Source organism: Dermacentor albipictus, chromosome 3, assembly GCF_038994185.2.
Source record: "Dermacentor albipictus isolate Rhodes 1998 colony chromosome 3, USDA_Dalb.pri_finalv2, whole genome shotgun sequence".
Lineage (NCBI taxonomy): Eukaryota > Metazoa > Arthropoda > Arachnida > Ixodida > Ixodidae > Dermacentor > Dermacentor albipictus.
Genome location: NC_091823.1, coordinates 60,722,572 through 60,741,897, shown reverse-complemented (window position 1 = coordinate 60,741,897; position 19,326 = coordinate 60,722,572). Strand labels below are relative to the sequence as shown.

At 46.6% G+C, this 19,326-nt stretch overlaps 1 protein-coding gene across 2 annotated transcripts in view; it reads right to left on the bottom strand.

The window, feature by feature from the left end:
* LOC135898765 (uncharacterized) overlaps positions 1–19,326 on the bottom strand; it is a 138,011-nt gene that overhangs the window by 101,541 nt on the left and 17,144 nt on the right. The window contains exon 1 of one of the 2 annotated variants that reach the window (XM_065427906.1): positions 10,036–10,253. The exons of the other annotated variant lie outside the window; for it this stretch is intronic. Within the exon in view, the coding sequence (XP_065283978.1) occupies positions 10,036–10,042 (7 nt within the window). The 5' untranslated portion in view covers positions 10,043–10,253. Of the gene's footprint in view, positions 1–10,035; positions 10,254–19,326 lie in introns of those variants that run through there. 2 annotated transcript variants of the gene reach the window in all.

Genomic DNA, 19,326 nt, shown 5'->3' with positions numbered 1-19,326 from the left:
GCTATTGCTATGCTGCCTTCGCTTCCGACATCACTATCAGGTGGAATCTGCTCTTGCAAAGTGTTGTAGCGTAAGAAGATGTTTCCTGACACGGGTCCTGGGTCGTGAGCGTAGTGATACACCTGCATAATGTAGTGATATACATGCGCACACCACCCCTATCCACCGCAATTCTGCACTAATAATTCAAACCTGTAGCCGACGTTTGCTGTACCATTCATGGCAGCTAGCGGCCCGTGACGAAGCCGTTGGGTGTCAAGCCAAAGCACCCGCACGTGGTTGTTTGCATTCTTTGGTCTCCGGCATGACGGTTGAGCCAATCCTGAGAATGCAGACGGCTTAATACGCCAGCCATTTGCCGCACTTGTTAGCTAGATCTGTATACAACAACTTTCGGGCAGAGATTTTGTTGTCTGCAGCTTGCGCATATGCGTGAAGGACGCTTTCGGTGTCCAACGTAGTCGTTTACGCTGCGCACAATTGTGCCTGTCGGTGTACCGCAGCGTCACGTTATCCTCACAGACAAAAAAGTTTATTTAGTAAAGCAATGAACGGAACTAGTTGGTGGATTTTCATGGTCCAAGCGCAACACAATCATGAAAACTATATTTTTCAGTCTCTCACAGTATCCATATAAGAAGCAAGAAACCACTGTGGAATAGGAAGGGCGCAAGCACGAGGTCTTGAAGCGCTCTGCAGTTTGGTTTGAGTGACCCGACCAGTCCATGGACGCATACTTAAGTTGTCCGTGATAATCATAACTATTTAGCCAATGTGACCACTTGTAGAGTCATGCCAAAACTATCCATTTGTCTCAGGGCAGTTCGATACTGTCGTATTCCTGGCTGATGCAAGCCATATATCAACCCCAATTTGTACGAGGTGAGGTCTCAGTTCAAACTCGCAAAACTTGTTCGAAAACAAGCGATCCGTTCTCTTAGCCTAAGCTCCGTTGGCACCTAATCTCAGCTGGAAAATATTTCTTCGGAAGCTCAAGTCTTTATGACAGGCGAGTGGCCAGCGTGAATATTTGGTTTGAAAACGTATATACACATGACAGAAAAGGGAAAGCGAGGAGCAGGCTGGCAGCTGCCACTGGAGAAGTTAAACACCTGCCTACTCTTCAAATGCGAGGAGACAGAAGCATAGAAATTAATGATGGGAAGGAGGGAAGGAAAGAGGAAAGAAAGAGAAAGATGGCGAATCTCAAAACTGAAGCAGAACACACACAGCACAGGTCGCACACAACAGAGCTGGTAACTGCAGGTCACGCTACTATAGAATGCTAAAATAAAATAGCCTCTGAGGTATTGCCATTTTAAAAATAGAAATAGACTATAAACGGGAACTTAAGTTAGTTTCTCTTAAAATATTAAGATGAGCGCGATGCGCCTGATCGCCTCGAGACGCACAACCACTCGGGCACAAACATTCGTCGAATGCCGTACTCAGCACGTCAAGGAGATGATAGTCCCTCCCTAGCGGCATGCGCTGCTCGATGAAAGCGGGACACTTTAATACCAGGTGCTAAAGTGCCTCGCCACAACCGCAAGACGTAGGCGATGGACTGGCCACACGTCCTTGTCGGTATAAACGTTCGAACACGTTCACACAGCCAACCCTTAGCTTGAATAGTAGTGCTCTAGCTCTACGAGGCAAGCATCGACCGCGAACGCGGGGCGGGAACGTTCCATTTGCGAAGCGTTGGTCTGGACGCTGCTTGAGTAGGTGGTGACGAATCAGCAGACAAGCGTCATCAAGCTTGCACAAAATTTCAGGGCAGACACAGTCGATATGAGCGCAAGTTGAAGCCAGCCGATCAGCCTCTTCATTTCCGCGATCCCTACGCGTGAAGGTAACCATTGGGCGACAAGATATACACCATGCGATGCAAATTTGTTGGCAGTCAGTAATTATACGCGGAAGTGGACAACCCATCTGTTATAATATGCTAAGGGCAACGCGAGAGCCCGTAAAGATGGCAATCTTCGATGCGGTCAAGGCCTCTTCCACGTATTTCAGTGCAACATTAATGGCTGCTAGCGCCGCAGTTGTTGACGAAGCGGGATGGCGTAATGAAATATACGTCGTACTTGGGTGAAAGGGTAGAAAAAGCTGCAGAGGCACCTTGATGGTCACTGTGTACAGATGCATCTGTGAATACTTGGAGATAATCTGGACATCTTTCAAACATGTACGACTCAGCCAATTGGAATATAGCCGAAACAGTTATATCAGGCCTTTTGTGTATGTCAAGGATTGTGAGATAAATGGGGAATACGTGCTTGGTGATATCTATCGTAGACGGAGGCGTAACTCCCTCCAAACAGCTTCCACACCGTTGATGACAGCGAAATTGGTCGGAGGGCTTCAAAGTACGTAGGTCTACGCTTTGGAGATTGATGCCACTACTGAGGGATTTCACTCAATTAGAACGGCGTATTCGGTCGATAATTTACACATTATTTCTAATGCTATAAACCCTGTGGCTCATAGAACCCTACAGCTTGTAAGGAATGTCACGCCCAGGGACAAAGCTGATAAGCAATCGGCCTAAAAGGGAAGCTTCAACCAGTAGCCAATGTTTCGAGATATATATATATATATATATATATATATATATATATATATATATATATATATATATATATATATATATATATATATATATATATATATATATATATATAAAAGAGGGGGGGTTAACCGAGGGGCCCATGTTTGTTGGATTCTTATGATATGACTATATATATATATATACACCGTTGCCATAGTGACTTTGCGAAAACATTGACTTTGAGCTGAGGCCTCATTGCCACTTCTTCACCCGCTGTTAAACGAAAGTGTTCATCTTCCTGCGACTCCTTCATCCAGTTGCCGAGTTACATCTGTGAACCTAAGCGTGTGTTGTCTTATTCGGCCCTTTCGTGTCCGTGAATTGTACACCTGTTTTTTCAGGTCAGGAATATACGCGTGTGTTCATTTTGGAAGAAGGTTCTGAACACTTTGTAATATCGCAGGCTTAACGTCTATGACCGCTTCGAAAGAATAAAGAATGATTATCCCAAGCATTTTGGGAATCAGTGAACGCGAAGCTTCTTTGGTGTAGATGTTTCCGTCATGAACAGATGTGTTGACATTACAGAGTATGTGATATTAGATTAATTTGTATATTATGTTACGTATTATGTTACGTAGCCGTCCTGTTAGTGGCTTGCATGTGATGGCATTGCTTGTGTTGAATCAATACTTAAGGATCAATTAGGTTTACTTTTTCATTACTTGAACCAAGCCGATGATCGTCTCTGCTTCAAGTTCGAGCACGTTCATGTCCACGATGGCTTCCATATCACAGTATATACTAAGACGCTGTTGGTCTCTTGCGGTCTATTCGTATATTTAAACGTTTAAGGCATCTACATTCCTTGCAAAGTCATGATCAATTGCACCCTCTCAATCAAGACACTGGTAACTGTCGTTTGGCGTCGCATTGAGCTATACGGACACAATTTCTGACGTATAACCCCAGCGCCAGTGGGCATTTATTAAATCGCCAGACTCCTTTATACTAACATCACAGTTGTTCCTAGTGAAAGCGTACTAGGATGCAGTTTTTTTTTTCCTTTCGACGGCCCTCCAGGTGGTGCGACGGAAGTGTTTCCTCCTCTCCGCACTCTCCACATTCTGCGCATCGTGTTGGACGGCTCTATCCCTTACCATGTCACTTGAACATGATCGCGAAAACTGCGTCATAGAGTCCGCTGAATCTATTCGTCGAGACACCGACGCCTAAATCAGAGGAAACGGCAATGAAGCTGGGCCCACACGATACAACTAACCGGCTGTAACGCGATAGTATTGTGAGGATTGACCCACCAACGCCTTTCGATTGCACTGCCTCCGGTATCATTTCGCGTTGATAAACAGGATAAAGATATTTGCGGCGACACATCTCAGTCCCTGATATGAGGATCAACCCAGTTTTCATCACATTGTCTCCGCGCTCGACTAACTTTACACGGTGAGAAATGCACCCCCGAACCCGGGGGAAGGGTAAAAAAAAAAGAACCCTAAAAAAACAAGAGAGAGAGAGAGAGAAAGTGGCAAGAATGAAAAGGCAGGGAGCTTAGCCATACTTTGTCTAGCTTGCTGCTCTACACGTGGGAAGGGAAAGTGAAATAGATAGAGAGAGAAAGATCGTGAGCCTAGACCATTCACACGTGCTAAGCAAAGTGCAGCGCACGTACAGTCAGGCACTCAAGCCTGCCGCTTTGTGTGCAGAGAAAGGTACACCAGCCGCAGGGACAAAGGCAGTCAGATGCATGTTCCCGAAGTAAAAGTGGCACTGATACGAGCATAAAGTGTCTGACAAGTAAGTCATGATGAACGAGAGCAGGCCTACATTGCTCCGATATTAGCGCGTTCGCCAGCTATGCGTGTAGAAGTTGAGCTCGTTCGCTTGGTACCGACCTGCTAAACAGAGTAACAGATGACACCCGACAAACTGGACACAAATTCACTGTGCACCATCTGTCTTTCTTTTTTCGTTGATTGTGCTGTTCATGGTGTTAAAAAGAATTCCAAGCGTCCGTGGTCACAGTTTATGTTAGTTTACGCATTCTCTGGAATATATCTGCAGTGCTTTCTGCCGTGGTAATAGGCTGTGGCCTCTGTTTACAATATTGTCATTTGCGCATGGTGTCATCACGAGAAGGACTGCTGCCTCTTCCATGTCGTAATTTAAGCAAAATGTACTCGCACAGGCACTGCTTGCCAAAATAACTATGCAGTAATTTGTTTGGCACTCTTTTTCGCGGGACAGCTAGCTGACGAAATGGGACTAAACAAAACGCTGCACTGCGAATATCCGTCGGAAGTCGGTTGGTCTAGCACAGACAGTTTGATCTTATTCGTTAAACGCAGGTCAACATAAGTCGTACTTAGTACAAACATATAGACAGCAAGTTTGATACTCCTCCAATTTGACCCAAGTTATGATTTGCTTACCTTTCGCAAGTTTCTTTGCACCCATGTTATTAGTCATGGTTTCACTATGCGCGCTTTATCTTTTCGTTACGGCAAAAGAAAATAACTTTTCGGCACCTCGACTTTGTTCTTCCTTTTGTGTACTTGCATTATGTGTCACGTGTATTGTTTATGCCCATAACGAAAATTCGACATTAGACATTGCACTCGGAGCGCGAAATTGAAGCCAAGAGCTCCTGATGGGGCGTTTACAGAGGCTTGCTTTGAAGTGCGTGTCTTTTTTTTTTTTCAGGTATAATTATCAGGTCTTTATCACCTCTATTGGCCATTATATAAGAAACGCAGAGATTTGAAAGTGAAGAATAAACATAAAAAACGAAACGCCGATTTTTCTCTTACGTGTATATTGCAAGATAGCACAGCGCACACGGCAACGCGTGTGTCACCGAGTGTCGCACACGCTTTTTAATTCGGCGAATGTTTTTAAACGAGAGGTGTTCCAAGTGGTAATACGGTGACTGCACGAAGAAATATGTTGGACTCTTACTTATACTTTTACGAAATGCAAAAGCTGAATATTCACGCCTTGTCGCACTGCCACAACAAAAGAAAACAGGAAAATTTTGACATAATTGTCACCTTGACGACTGAAAATGTTACTTGTAGTGAGGGCACGAGTGCTTGTCAGGTTTTTTTTCTATAAATTAGTGCCTTTTTTTTTTTGCTGAGTCGGCCCTGCTGACATCAAGGTTACATCTGGTGCTGTCAGACTATTCCTTTTTACCTGTGTCAAATTTCTCTCGAGTCTTGACATTCACCAGTTAAAAAGCGTCCAAATACATGAAGCTCCTTGTTCGTGAGCGCTCTTTGCATTGGCCGGCCGCGTACACTAATAATATATCTAGTATCGACATTGGCTGAAATTTTCTCTTACGAACAACTCTAGCGTAAGAACTGTTTGTGAATACGGGCCTATATTTCCTAGGATAAGCTTGGCGTATCATTTTCGGTGTTTTTCGACTTCCACCCAAATAGCGTAACAATCTTTATATTTAGAAGCAGGTGAAAAAACTACGTCCCCGAAAACAAACGCTCATGTGGACTGAAATGTGGCCTAAACTCTAAGGTAACACAAATGTAGCTCTGTCGCCAACCCTATGTATTTGCCGCTAACAGCAAATAATCATCTTGCAGGCCTTGTGTTCCCGTACTGCGAGTATACAGAAGGCAACGTTTACGCATTGGATCCAGTCATTTTGCAGTACGTCTTGTTGAAACTGCGGTGGATTCTAGCAACGTTTAGCTCATTATGCCATGTGCACCGCAGAAATAAAGGAGGAACTATGGGGCACCCTTCTGGTGAGCAACAGGCCACGGGTTGATTCTCAACAGCTGCGGCTTCATTCCTAGATAGGTCTAACGCGAAAACGCTCGTGTACTCCATACTTTGGGTGCACGTTAAAGAACGCTAGGTAGAAGAAGTTATTTTGGAGCCCCATTGGTGGCGTTCCTGTGGCGTGTAGTAGTGGGATGTCAAACCTCTTAATTTTACTTGTCGTAGCATAAGCAAGTCCTCCTCGACAAATCGGCTTCACTCCGAAGCGCTAACTTATCGGGGAACACGCCATTCAGGGATCGTGTAGATGTCGCAGTTATTTGAAACGCAAATTTCAACTTGTTTAGAGAACTTAAGTTAAGAAGAAGCTGTGCTTAGGGAGGGGGGGGGGGGGGAGGGGTCGCATAGTAAACTGCATAGCAGAGCGTGCAGTTATTAGACAGAGAAACTTAAATCATAAACTGTGGCAAAACGATTCAACGCTGCTGGAAGTTGTTGGCGGGTTCTTAGTAAGATTGTGCTATCCCGTCATCGTCGTCAGCCGGAAAAGCAGGGTACGCATGATAACTGCTGTTCAACTTCCAGGTGTTCTGAGCACCTTTCGTTGACTTGACTAGCCAGTTCTACCTTCATGCTGCTTGACACGTTGGAACTATCCCTAAATACTCTCTTATTTCACATAGCTTCAAAATCACACTGGCAAGGCAAGTTCACGTAAATGAATCACAGGTGACATTATGACGAAGTCTTCAAGGCGATGACCGCATTACGTTTGTCGTGCCGCCAGAAATAGGAAAATGGCTCCGCTCAGCTATAGAGGCTCGCTCAGCCAATGTTCATGTGAATTTCATATTCTATCACAAAGAGGGATCATCTTCAGCGAGAAAAGCATTAAAATGTACTGAAGAGCATCCTGCAAGATACGCTGACGCCTTCTTGCTCAAATTATAGAATATGCAACGGGTTCTTATTTCACATAAGACACCAACAGACACCCCGCCATGTCGCGGGAGACTACTTGCCTTGATTTTATCAGGTTGCAGCATTGCAAAGAGAATGTAGTCCCCCGTTCCCGTCGTGAAGCCCCTTAGACCATTAATCAGTGGGGACTTGTCACGAGGCAAGTTCGGAAGTCGCACGATCACAACAGGAAGCTGTTCATGGACACCAGGTTTCCCCGCTAGTAATTTTGCTACATTGATGTTGGTGTGAGTCCTGTGCTGCCCATTACAAAAATTACCACCGCACTAATTATAGATCTATTAAACTGAAGTTCCATAAATAATGAATTTTCAAAAGGGGTATAGCTAATCATATAGGTGATTCGTTCTATGGGTATTCTAGGAGAATATCATTTACGACTTGTTCTAGGCGATATCTTCAACCTAATTAGTCCCCTGAAAAAATAGCGAAAGTGCTGTAATAACAGCTGTCATTATTGTATGCATATTCAGCTAATTTGCACGGGAGACTCAGTGGATAGAGCGCAGAAATACCAAGCCCAGTGGAGACGTTCCGTTTCACCTCTCTGCAGCAGTGCTGTCCCAGCATCATTACCTAATGCCATAGATTGACGCAAGTCCCCGTGATTGAAGCATTTCGCATGTAAGGTGTTTAACGTCTTCATTCACTAAAACTAGATCAATTGACCTTGCACTCCAGCGCCGTATGAGAACATGCACGCACACCAGCAACTCCCCGAAAAGAAGCCCGCGTATTACAACTGTAACGTCAACTAGGAAGGTTCATGGTTATATTGCGCTCAGTTTTACACAGACGATATTAAGGAAGGACAGGACGTGGACGGACGTAGCGCAATTGCGCTACGTCCGTCCACGTCCTGTCCTTCCTTAATATCGTCTGTGTAAAACTGAGCGCAATATAACCATGAACCTTCACCAACTAGCCCCCTTCATTGCTTTACTAAACTAGGAAGGTCGCCGCTTCCATTGAATACCACGTTTCAAAAAAAAAAAAAAAAACGGTGATCACTCTAAACGTCACTTGGATTCTCCATTGAAATGCATGTGCTGTGGGATTAAATACTTCCCCGTAGTACTCAAAGAGAGCAGTCATACAATTACTTAATAGATGGTGGGTTAACTCAGTGACCAAGCTTCAAGAATCGTAGTTAAGTAAATGTTGTTTTATGTGGATTTCATCGGCGGCGCTGACCATTGTAATGTTAATAGACTTTCGTGTTGTTGTTAAACTGTCACGCAGTTAAACCTAGCACTCAGAACTGCTGCAGGCCTTAATCAGTTGCTGCCAACACACCTCGTTCCCAAACGTAGTTACATGTTTCTCATGCATGATTCGCGAAATATCTGCTCGGAAGGGACTGGAAAGCTAAAAAAACCTCGGCAATCCTACTTGCACGGTATATTCGTTAATCGCACGAGAAGAAACGATCAAGCTTACGATCGACTCCGAGACCACTAATTTATATATGCAACTTGTAAAAGTAGACCCAAAGACAATTAACCCCATCATGCGTCGTTATTAGGCTTGCACCGCACAAAAGAACAGATTGGAGAAATATATCTACACACATTCGCAAGACCGGGCGATGTGTTTAGGGTATTTTCACGAAAATATCACTATCTGCTCGTCGCAGTATGTCAGCGTGACCCTTTGCGCAAGCTATTACGACGGCGAAAGCATTCAGAGTGGCATTACCGTTTCGGTATAATGAAACCTTATTAAAATGAATGCGTCACTACACGCGGAAATAAGACTCCATAAGGCAAGATTTTATTATTAAGTCCAATTCATCAAACGAAAAACGGGGCACTAAGTCTAGCTATAATGCTTACCGCAAGTGGCTGCACATTATTGCAAAGAAGTTGAGAAAGACTAAGCTCAAGTACACTATAGTAATAGTGACTTACCATCTTGATTTTACTGGACACAGCGACTGCATTCCTTGTGCGGAGCTGGAGGCCTCTGATCTAACTGCTAAAGAGCTCTTTAAATTTATCATACGCTAAACATATAATAACTATAAGGTGTTTCCAATAGACTATTTCATTATTACCTTAATAAGCACAGTCTACCAAAAGGCATAAAACGGTGTGACTGTGTGAACTCGACGCACAGTTTGTGAGACTCTCCCTTTGGAGTGGTTCATATAAGCCCATGTGTAACGCATAAATGCAATGCAGCATCAATTCGACCACATCACGCACTATTTCAGATACTGTTCTAGGACTCCGGCAGTCAAGAGTTAAACAAAATAGAGACTAAGTATTCAGGCGTGCCATCGTGACAGAAAAATAAAACGTATCTTTTCTCATTTTCAACTGCCCCGCGAAATAAACGAAGTAGACGGCTCCATTATAACAGAGTGCATTTTATCAGCGTATATTTTACCCAATTATAGAGTATGTTTTACCTGATTATACAATTGCATTTTTCCAGGTCAGTAGTATTGTTCAGGTGCTTAGTATAGGAATAAGGAATGCATACCACCGTTACTCCCATGACGCCTTTTTTTTTTTTTTCTGGGGGAAATATAACATAACATCAACAACGAAACAAGACAAAACAAAACAAAACACGAAAGCCAAATCTTGTTATGTTCCTCACACTCGGATACGAAACTATGTCTGTACGCCATGTGACAACCCCATCCCCATTTCCCGAACGGAATGCCGGAGACGCAGCGCAGAGCAGGTCAAGTTCGCGACGCATGACAGCGCGCTCCCCCTCACCGGACATGTCGTGGGCACGCAGCGCTGCCTCAGCGTGGCCGTGACGTCGCGGACGACAGCGGTGGCGGCGCGGTGGTGCGGCACGTGGCGGGGTCTCGTGTGGCGCGCGGTCCTCCTGCGCCGCATGTCTGTGCCGGGCCGATCCCGCGCGCGGCGGCCACTGCGGCTCGCAGAGCGGCGGCGACGACGTTGCGCGTGGCCGGCGGGCGGACGGGCGCGGCCCGCATTGAGCGGCGCCCGCCTTTCGGAGGCCGGCCGTCGGGACCGCCCGACCCGCGACGCATGCGCGCGCGCCCCGCGCTCGGCCCCCGCCAGCCAGCCCCGGCACGCCGTCTCGTTCAGCCCGGGGCCCGCGAAGACCCGGAGGTGTCGCCCTCCTTTCTTTCGGCCAACGCCACCGCGCTCCGACGGAGAAGTTTTGCGGAAAGCCAGAAGTGAGAGGGGAGGGGGGAAGAAGAAGGATCTCCCCCCCCCCTCCCCCCGTGCGACGCTTTCGCCACTCTCACCGAGAAAGTAGAGCGTGCGGGCTCCTCGCCACGAGCGGACGTTCTCTCGTCCCGTTCGGGAAACGGGGCTCTTCCAGGAGTGCCGCGTTGCCCGATCCCGACGGAAACCTCCGTGCTTCCCTTCGCTCTCTCTCTTTCTTCGCAATTACTCTCACTGACTCTGCTCTTGTAAGACATGGAAAAAAGTTAAAGGGGCAAACCGTACCTCGGAAGTGACTTTTCTCGCTGTCCATTCAGAACGGCCACTTCCCCTTTGAATGAGGGGTCCGCCGTGCCGTATTGGAAACAAGAACTGCTCTGACGAACACCTTTCTCCCCTTTAACCTATAGCCTTCTTGACCTCTCTCTTTCTCAAGCTCATTTATCAAATCTCGGGAAACTCTTTCTTGCGGATCATGTAAGAAACAACTTCTCTCTCAACGAAGAATACCTTTATTGAAAGGTCCGGCGAGTTATTCGGGGATCGGGCGAATATCCCCGCCTACGCATCGGCCATGAACCCTTGAGCTCTGGCGGATTTGTGGGCCCGTTGGACGGACAAGAGTTGGCCTTCGAGGGCAGAGCTGAGTGACAGTCTCCAGCGCGTTCGGTTCGAGGCTGCGTCCCCCTCTGGAATCCCCTTCGTTTGCACTTCCATAACATGTGTTCCAGGGTTGCCCTGGCCTCACAAAACTTACATTGCCTTGACGAATAAAGCTCCGGGTAACAGAGATTCGAGATCACCTGGTTCAAAAGCTTTCTTGTCTACAGCTGTAGCCAAATGACCACTTGTTTCTTATTCATTTTCTGGTGGAGTGGCGGAAATTAGCACCTCTCCTGTCTGTAGTATTGTGGATTTCGCTGTAACTCGTCAGGCGGTGCTCGCATTCCCATCCATCGCCCGACGTTGCGGCCTAGGTGGCGGCTGTGGTAGTGACTGTGGCGGCTGAGTCCGTAAGCCCTCCTGGAGCCGCCTCGTGCGCCGCCTCGTTGCCGGCGAGCGAGGTGGTGTGGACGTGCGCCCAGACGATGTAAACTTCCTTATTCACGGTTTTGCCCGTGATTAGTATTCTTAACGCCTCGAGCTGGGGGGAGGGGTGCGGGAGATGTGGCCGTTGGCATAGTTGCGAACGGCCGTCTTCGAGTCGCTGATTACCACTTCGGCCGCGGTGATGGCCACCTCCTTCGCTAGTCTTGCAAGCCTTCTCGTGATCTACCATGGCGGCCGTGAACCCGCACCTGTGCCAGCCTCAAATTATTTCTCACAGTGTTTGTGCCGGCACATGGATTGGCATCTTGCGGAATATGAATGGTCAGGCAGCTCCATGCAGAGCTACAGCAACAGTATGTAGTGCGACCAGATGTCATTTCCCTGCAACCCGGCTCAAGCAAAGTGGAGCGTAAAGTGTTTCTTTTTAAAGTAAAATACGCACGACACTGATCAAGAAAGTAGCTTGCTTGTGCAAAGCCTGGCTGGGCTAGAGGAGACTTCGTCTCAATGAATGTACAGTGTGCGTAACCCTTGTGTAGAGCGCGTGAGCGGCGTTCGCCGGTGCGCTCCAGAGGCAGCCAGCGACGTCTAACGGTACCTGCTGCACTCGAGATAAGAAGTGTCTGGGCACGCAACGGAGGATGCACCTAGTCTCGGGCCCAGCCACTACCGTTAGATATTGCTGACTGGCTGCGGAGCGCCTCGGCGGACCCCGTTCGCGCGCTCTACATAAGGGTGACGCGCACTGTGCTTCCGTAGCATAGTGATACACGAACCTGACAATTAAAGCCCGATTACAAATGATGCGAAATTTTCGTTGATGGTTTCATATATACATAATTCAAACAGCTTTAACTTTGGAGGACTTATGGCATCTAACGTCAATGTTCTCTAATCAATCATGCTAATAAGGGCCCTACGTCACGCATAATCATTCCATTTATTTTTCACATGTAAGATTCTTTTGTTATGGTTTCATCTGAGCACGGCGCCAGAGATTTGTTTCTGCACTTCAAGTACGTACCCTTTGTCTTATGTCCTGTCCAGCTATTTAACTGTCAGCCTTCCGTTATCTACCGTGCTGCGATTGACTCTTTGCCACCAATAACCAGTACTTACGAACATCGACGTCGTTCTGAAACTGGACGTACGCAGCTCCTCAAGAAGCAGCTATGAAAGCAGGCTTCTCCCCAATATGACTCTTTGTGGTGAGAAGCCTGCTTCGTCGGTACACTTCATTAAATTGAAACTATATTTACTACGACGGCAGCAGTTGAAAGCTCGAAACAGTAACATGTGCTGGGTTGTCCTCCCATACTTTCCGTTATGCCATCCTTGTCATCGCCAAGTCGATAATCATTGCCGTTGTGACACCTTTTCGGCCCCTGCTTCGCCATCGTCTGCCAACTCTGCCTGTGACCGCTGCTGGGAAATACGCTCGTGCCCCTCGCAACAACGTGTAAATAGGAACCGGACGAGCTAACCATTGCTATGTGGCGCAGCTTTGGAGCTTTGCGATTTCTGGGGTGTGCCACGTGGACTCTGAGGATGGCAGCGTCTGTGCACAAATTTCGGATGCCAGAGTAAGCAGTTGTGTATAGCGAACGAGTGCGACTTCGTGTGTACTGCAAAGAACTTGTTCTTAAAGACATGGTGGTGTCCGCTATGAGAGGCTGCTACTGTCGCAGTAAATGAGTTCAATGCCGGAGTAATTCCAGATACTTGCTGAATTTCCATGCTTGCGTGCAAATGTGCTTTCATCGACCATACCAAGAAAAGAAAATAATAACTGCGCCATTTTTCACAATTAGTGAAAGCTAATTGCACTGGTCACTTCCGCGGAGTCGTGCACGTTCTCCTCGTTGTTGGCGTTGTCGCAATTATCCGCCGTGCCATGTCTCACATTTCCCCTGCTGAGACCACTTTCAAATGCGTCTGGCACATTGGAGACAAACTTAGTGCGATATACAATGCGTCTTATTCAAATCCTGCTAACCGAGTGCGACTGCCACGTCAATTTTTTCGCAAGGGCATTTGGTTTTATATTCTTGCCATAGCACACTTGTGGCTGCCAAAAAAGCTTCGCCTGGCACTCCACCACTACCTCTCGCACTACGTTGCCGCACTTGGGTTGCACAGCGCGAATGTTACGGTTCCGTGGGTGGCATGCGCATCTCTGGAGGCTAGTTGCTGATAACACTGAGGCATTTCAGCAGTTGCATGACCGAAACGCTGCCACGGCTACCCAGAATATTTGAGAACTGCTATTGAGCGTTCACGTGACAGGCTGTCGCCAATAAGAAAACGCGCAGCGCACGCAATCACGTGTACTAGAGGAGTAAGACGGTGCGACACCAGCACTAATGGGGACCAACAATGTTTGCCCTAAGGCAACGCAAATTCTTCTTTAGAGTAACCACCTTGACGTCATATCCGTATCCATACTGCTAAATATGACATGATTTCGAGTTTCCCTTCTCCCTCTTTGACCTTCATAAATGTGTCATGCTCATACATTAAACCGTAGAGCTTTACAAAAAAGCCGAAACCACAGAAAGTCTCGATATGTGAAAGGCGAGGGAGTGTAACTTAGTGCAATTCAGTACAACAAAAATAATTTCCAAGCGATAATGCAAGGTAGTCCGACTTGAACAAGTGAACTCAGAAACACATTAAGTAGAATGACCCAGTCCACAAGAGTAATGCGTGACAACGGGGCTTTACAGCACTCACCCCGCTTCACCGGCGCCCTTGCTTTGAATCCCGGAGCCTTCAGCGCTATGCATTGCGAGTCTCTCAGAATCTTCTAGCGTAGAATGCGAACGAGTGGACCTGAAGCTGGATTTGCAGGTGTCCCTGCACTAGAACGCATTAAGGCAAGAAGATTGCCCTGCACGCTATAAAGGGTGTCGCAACTATCATGCAACAGAATTTAAATATATGCATATGCCGCGTAACTGAACAGACCCAAGGTAATCTTGTTTGCCGTCGGTTGCAGATACTCAGATTATTTCTTGTATTCCGCCTAATTACATGATTCGTCTCAGTTTATTAATCAGCTTCTCAAATATTATAGCAAGTTGAAAAGTGTCAAAGAGAAAATTGTAGAGCAACACGAAAAACTCCCGATACAGCTTGCTGTTGCTCAATACGAACTACATAAAAGTGTTTTTTTCCGAGCTTGAAAGAAGCCCCCGAATACACGCAAAGTGACTCGAGCGGTCATAGAGTTTCTTACAGTAATTACTAGAGTGAACTGTGGCGCTGCAGTCGTTGTACCACCATGGGAATGATGGGAAGTACATGGATTCGTCTGATCTTCGTGCTTGTGGATAAAGACGTTCTTGTGGCTTTGTATATTACGCTATATAAATCTTCATGTTGTAAATTTCAACGCAATCTATACTGTTCGAAGTGCCGAAGACGTCGCCAACACACACAATTACTATTAATTGCAACGATTGAGCTTGTCCAGGTGGCCAAATCGAAGAGCGCCAAGCGTCTCGAGGCACGAGCACGCCCGCGATAAATTCATAAGGGCGCTGCACTCGCTTGTCGTTACGTGCGTCCGCGGCTTAATGGTATCGATATCAGGCTTCTGTTCTAGAGTTCCTGTGTTCGAAGCCTGCCGTCGGACAACTGCAATGATGTTTATTTAATTATTTATTACGCAGTACATTGTTGAAAATGACTAGTTTACAAAGTCACAAAGCTGTCTGAAGCCAAAAAGATGAAGTTTAGGCAAATCTATGTACTTCCCATTATTGTAGGAAACTCTATGCGAGCGGCGACACATGCGGTAATATTGCGTGTAATCGCGGGCTTCTTTCACGCTCGGCAAAGCACTTTTATGTAGTACGTATTGAGCAACAGAAAGTCGTATCGGGAGTTTTCTGTGTCGCTCTCCAATTTTCTCATTGACGCGTTTCAACTAATTATATTATTTGAGATTGGCTCAGGCAGGCTGGAAATGGAAGAGCACCTTTACGGATGGTGTACGCATCTTTGCGGTATCATCTTGTGCAAAGGCTCGTGGCTGGGAACAGCGATGCTGGGAAAATGAAGAGCAATGACTTGAAAGCGATGGGTTTGCCAAATGACGACATTTGAAACTCCAATTGTCACAAACCAAACATATGACTGACATGCTTTATCGCACTTCACTGCACATCGCACGTCACATATATGATATATCAGCATAAACTGTTCAAGATCGCATTATTCCGGCTGTACAGCGCTGCTGAACCTCTCGTGCTTATGTTTTATTTCTCTCGTATACGGTGTTTTTTTTGTTGTTGTTGTTGTTGTTGAGCGCAATACCTTCATGACGTCTGCTTTGCAGCGAGCACTGCCCCCTTTTAAGTCTTACGTAGCATGTCGCAGGAATTTTGCATTCTTAGGTTCGACAAAGAAGATACGACTGAGTCGCCCGCATGGAAGTCATATAGCTAGTATAAATAAAAAAAAAAGTCCCAATTTTTGCGCTAGTCATGAGCGTGCCGCAAATCTGAGTGGTCATATCCCTGCTAGCAGGTATGTTATTTTATTGATGCGTTGGTGTTATTGGTAACAGAAGGAACAAAGCAGCTCATTACAGTTTATTACCAAAGATTGATATGATGGCGATTTATTTCCAGCACAGTAATGGCTAATATGGTCTAAGACAGGTTCGTCCTGCACGTTTTTTGGGTGCGCGGTAACCTTCAATAAAACTGCGCCCGCAAACTTCTCGACCCACGCGCAGCACCAAATCGACACGAAGAAACTAAAGAACCAGCTTTCTCACCACGTTTTCGACAGATCCACACATATCGAAAACGTCCGAAAATCCGGCCAGCGGCCATCCACTCGGCAACCGACCATAAATAATTGAGGCTGAGCGCAACATAGCTTCCCACGTGCCCGGGCGCCAAATGGTTGCAAAACTCGGGCAACGGCACAGCAGCAACGAGCAGCCAGCCACACCGTCTATGCCTGCCGGTCATCGCAGAGAGCCGATAGGGAGGGAAAGAACTGAAGAAACGTGGAAACGCGGACCTGGCAGCGTCTCTGGCTTCAGCAGTAAACTTGTTACGCTGTCCCGACCGGCCGTTCGAGCCGGCCGACACCGGAGCGCCAGAGGGCTCTTGGCGCGCCCTCGCGGGGTCTCGCGCGGGCCGCGCGTGGGGTTATATGTGCGGCGCAAGGAGGCCGGTAATGGGCGAGGAGGAAAGGGAGAACACGAATCCGCGGTGGCGGACTCAATAATTCACCGTCGGTGCCTGTAATCGGAAGCAGCAACGGACAGCTTTCATCATTACGCATTAAAGCCGTGCCTGAGTAATGCGATTTGGCGCGTCGTGGCGTCCTCCCTCATCGATCACGCTTTTTTCGGCGATAATTGAGTCGTACGCGCCGACCGACCCGACCGAACAGCAGGAAGACCGGCGGAGGAGACGGACGGACCGACCGGCCGGCCGACCAACGGGCTTGCGCTCCAGCTACTCTATCCGGTGCCTCCTCTCCGGCCTCCTGTTACAGCGTCTCCCTGCCTCGCTCGCATCTTCAGCACGCTCTAGTTCCCGTGGATCCGTCGCACGACTTATGTCGTACGTACCACGTCCGGAGACAGACGGGGATACGGCCGTGGGTCGATCTCTTGTCTGAGGGATTTGCATTTGGGGTTCCGGCAGAGCCACGCTCTCCTTTCCTTTCTGTTTTGACTCCAACTTGCGCAATGTGTGTTGGTTTTGGTCAGGTGGAATTACCGTCAGGCACAGCGGAGTTGGACAGCCTATTGCACGCTGCGGCTGAGCACGAGTTCGAGCATTCAATATCAGACCACGGTTACTACATTTTACGGTCACCGTACCTAAGGAGAGAAGTGTGCAACCGCTACGTGTAGTGAAATTGTCCACGAATAAAGAAACACGAACGTGTCTAAAATATTGCTGAGAGAGAAAAAGAGAAACATTTATGCTATTGGGGTTGGGTGACTGAACTTCATCCTACACTGCTCCTTATGGTTCAGGCACACATATATTCTTGCGACTAAGAAATTACCTCGCCAGGAGCTAACGAAGGGCGTTTTTTGTCGTTCTTTCCGTGTTTATGTTTGCTTAAGATTTATTTGTAGGTCGCTTTGGCTACTCTAATTTTTGTTACTGCAAACTCAGCCAGCTCCTAATCACACGCGCATTTCACGAATCCCACCTCTTTCCCCGAGCATATATTGTACTACGTCCCAAGACCCGTTCGATACTTCTTCAAATGTTTGTCATACGTGTGACTGTAAGACTCATTTTCGATGAAGATCGATTCACACATTGGACAGATTCCTTGATAGCTGTTAAGAGGTCGAAGACTGATTTTGCTCTGTCCGTCTGCCTGTACTTTCCTTTGCGCTTTCGCAAGGCTATCCCATCATTCTCAACTTTACCCTCACCAAATGGAGAAGACAGCGCAGTGCGCGATGGGAAACAAATCCTTGGAGATCCAACTGACGTCAGTGTGAAAATGTTCTTTGAAGCCACTAAACCACTGATCTATCACGCATTCTTCGAGCTCGGCAACACGTGAGCAGTTTTATGCCCCGTTTCTGAGAGTGGAAGTATCGGTGCGTGTATTTTGGAGGCCGCAATGAGCAATACTACAATGGTCGATGGTGACGTTGTACACATCGTAAAGTTGTCTTTGAGAACGTGGTGGTGTTCGCTGTGAAGCGTACTGCTGTAGCGTTAAATGAATTCAGCGTCGGAGGAATCGCTCAAGTCGGTTGATTTCTTTTGAAACAAAGCTTTCTTCGTCTACTTTGCCGGGTTTAGCGTTGCTGTTGTGTCGGTAGCTACCTCGCCGGGTACGTTTGTGGATATATATGCAAAGGCCATATGAATGCACCCGTGAACCGGCTTACATAAACCTAGTATGGTGACCAAATATGCCCATCTCTATATTAAGCAACAAAAAAAAAATAACTTCCCACGTAAAACCTAAACATATAATGCCAGCTCATATATACATCAAAAGCACACCAACCTGTTAATAAATTGGTGAATAATATTTTACAGATTCTTTCATTTGCTTTACGTTTTGTGATTTATCCCTTCCGTATGTGCCACTGGGTGTTTGTCCGTTCTTGGCCAATCCTCCAGAATGGGTATATGTACAAGTACGACACAGGAGGTACAGAATCTCTAAGTGTTCCTTGATACGTTTTGTACGTTTCTGTGCATACACCTGTCATAACCGCTCATCTTCCGTCGGCAAGCATCATACATTGCCTTCCATGCTTGTGACAACTCTGCTTATACATCCTACACTGCGCATTTGTCTTACTTAGTTATGGGATTTCGATATAGCCTGTAAGCAATGTAGTGCATAGACACAAAGAATTGCATGATGATAAAGTTTCTGATCTTGATAGTGAATCAACAAAAAAAGTTCATGAAATTACACGTCGCAGAGCGGGAAAGTAAACAAAATTGTACGCATCACCGTTAGTTCAAAACAATGTGATTGCCCGCTTGACGATAACTTCGCTTTACATAAATTCCAACATGTGCTTTATAACTGCATTTTTTTTCTTCATTCACTTTGTATTTCATATCAGCCTCATAGTTGTACGAAATCGCTCAATAGTTTCTCCCGCTGAACCGGTTCTTGGTAAATAATCTCCATCACAGTATGATTTATGCAACGATCCTTGACCTGCACGGTCGTGGACTGAAAAACAGTTTAAGTTAAAAGTTTATTATCCAAAATTGCTTCCATAAAAACACCGAACGCAAACAGGCGAGCGGGAACATGTTGACACTTTTGAAACAAACCAGACATGAT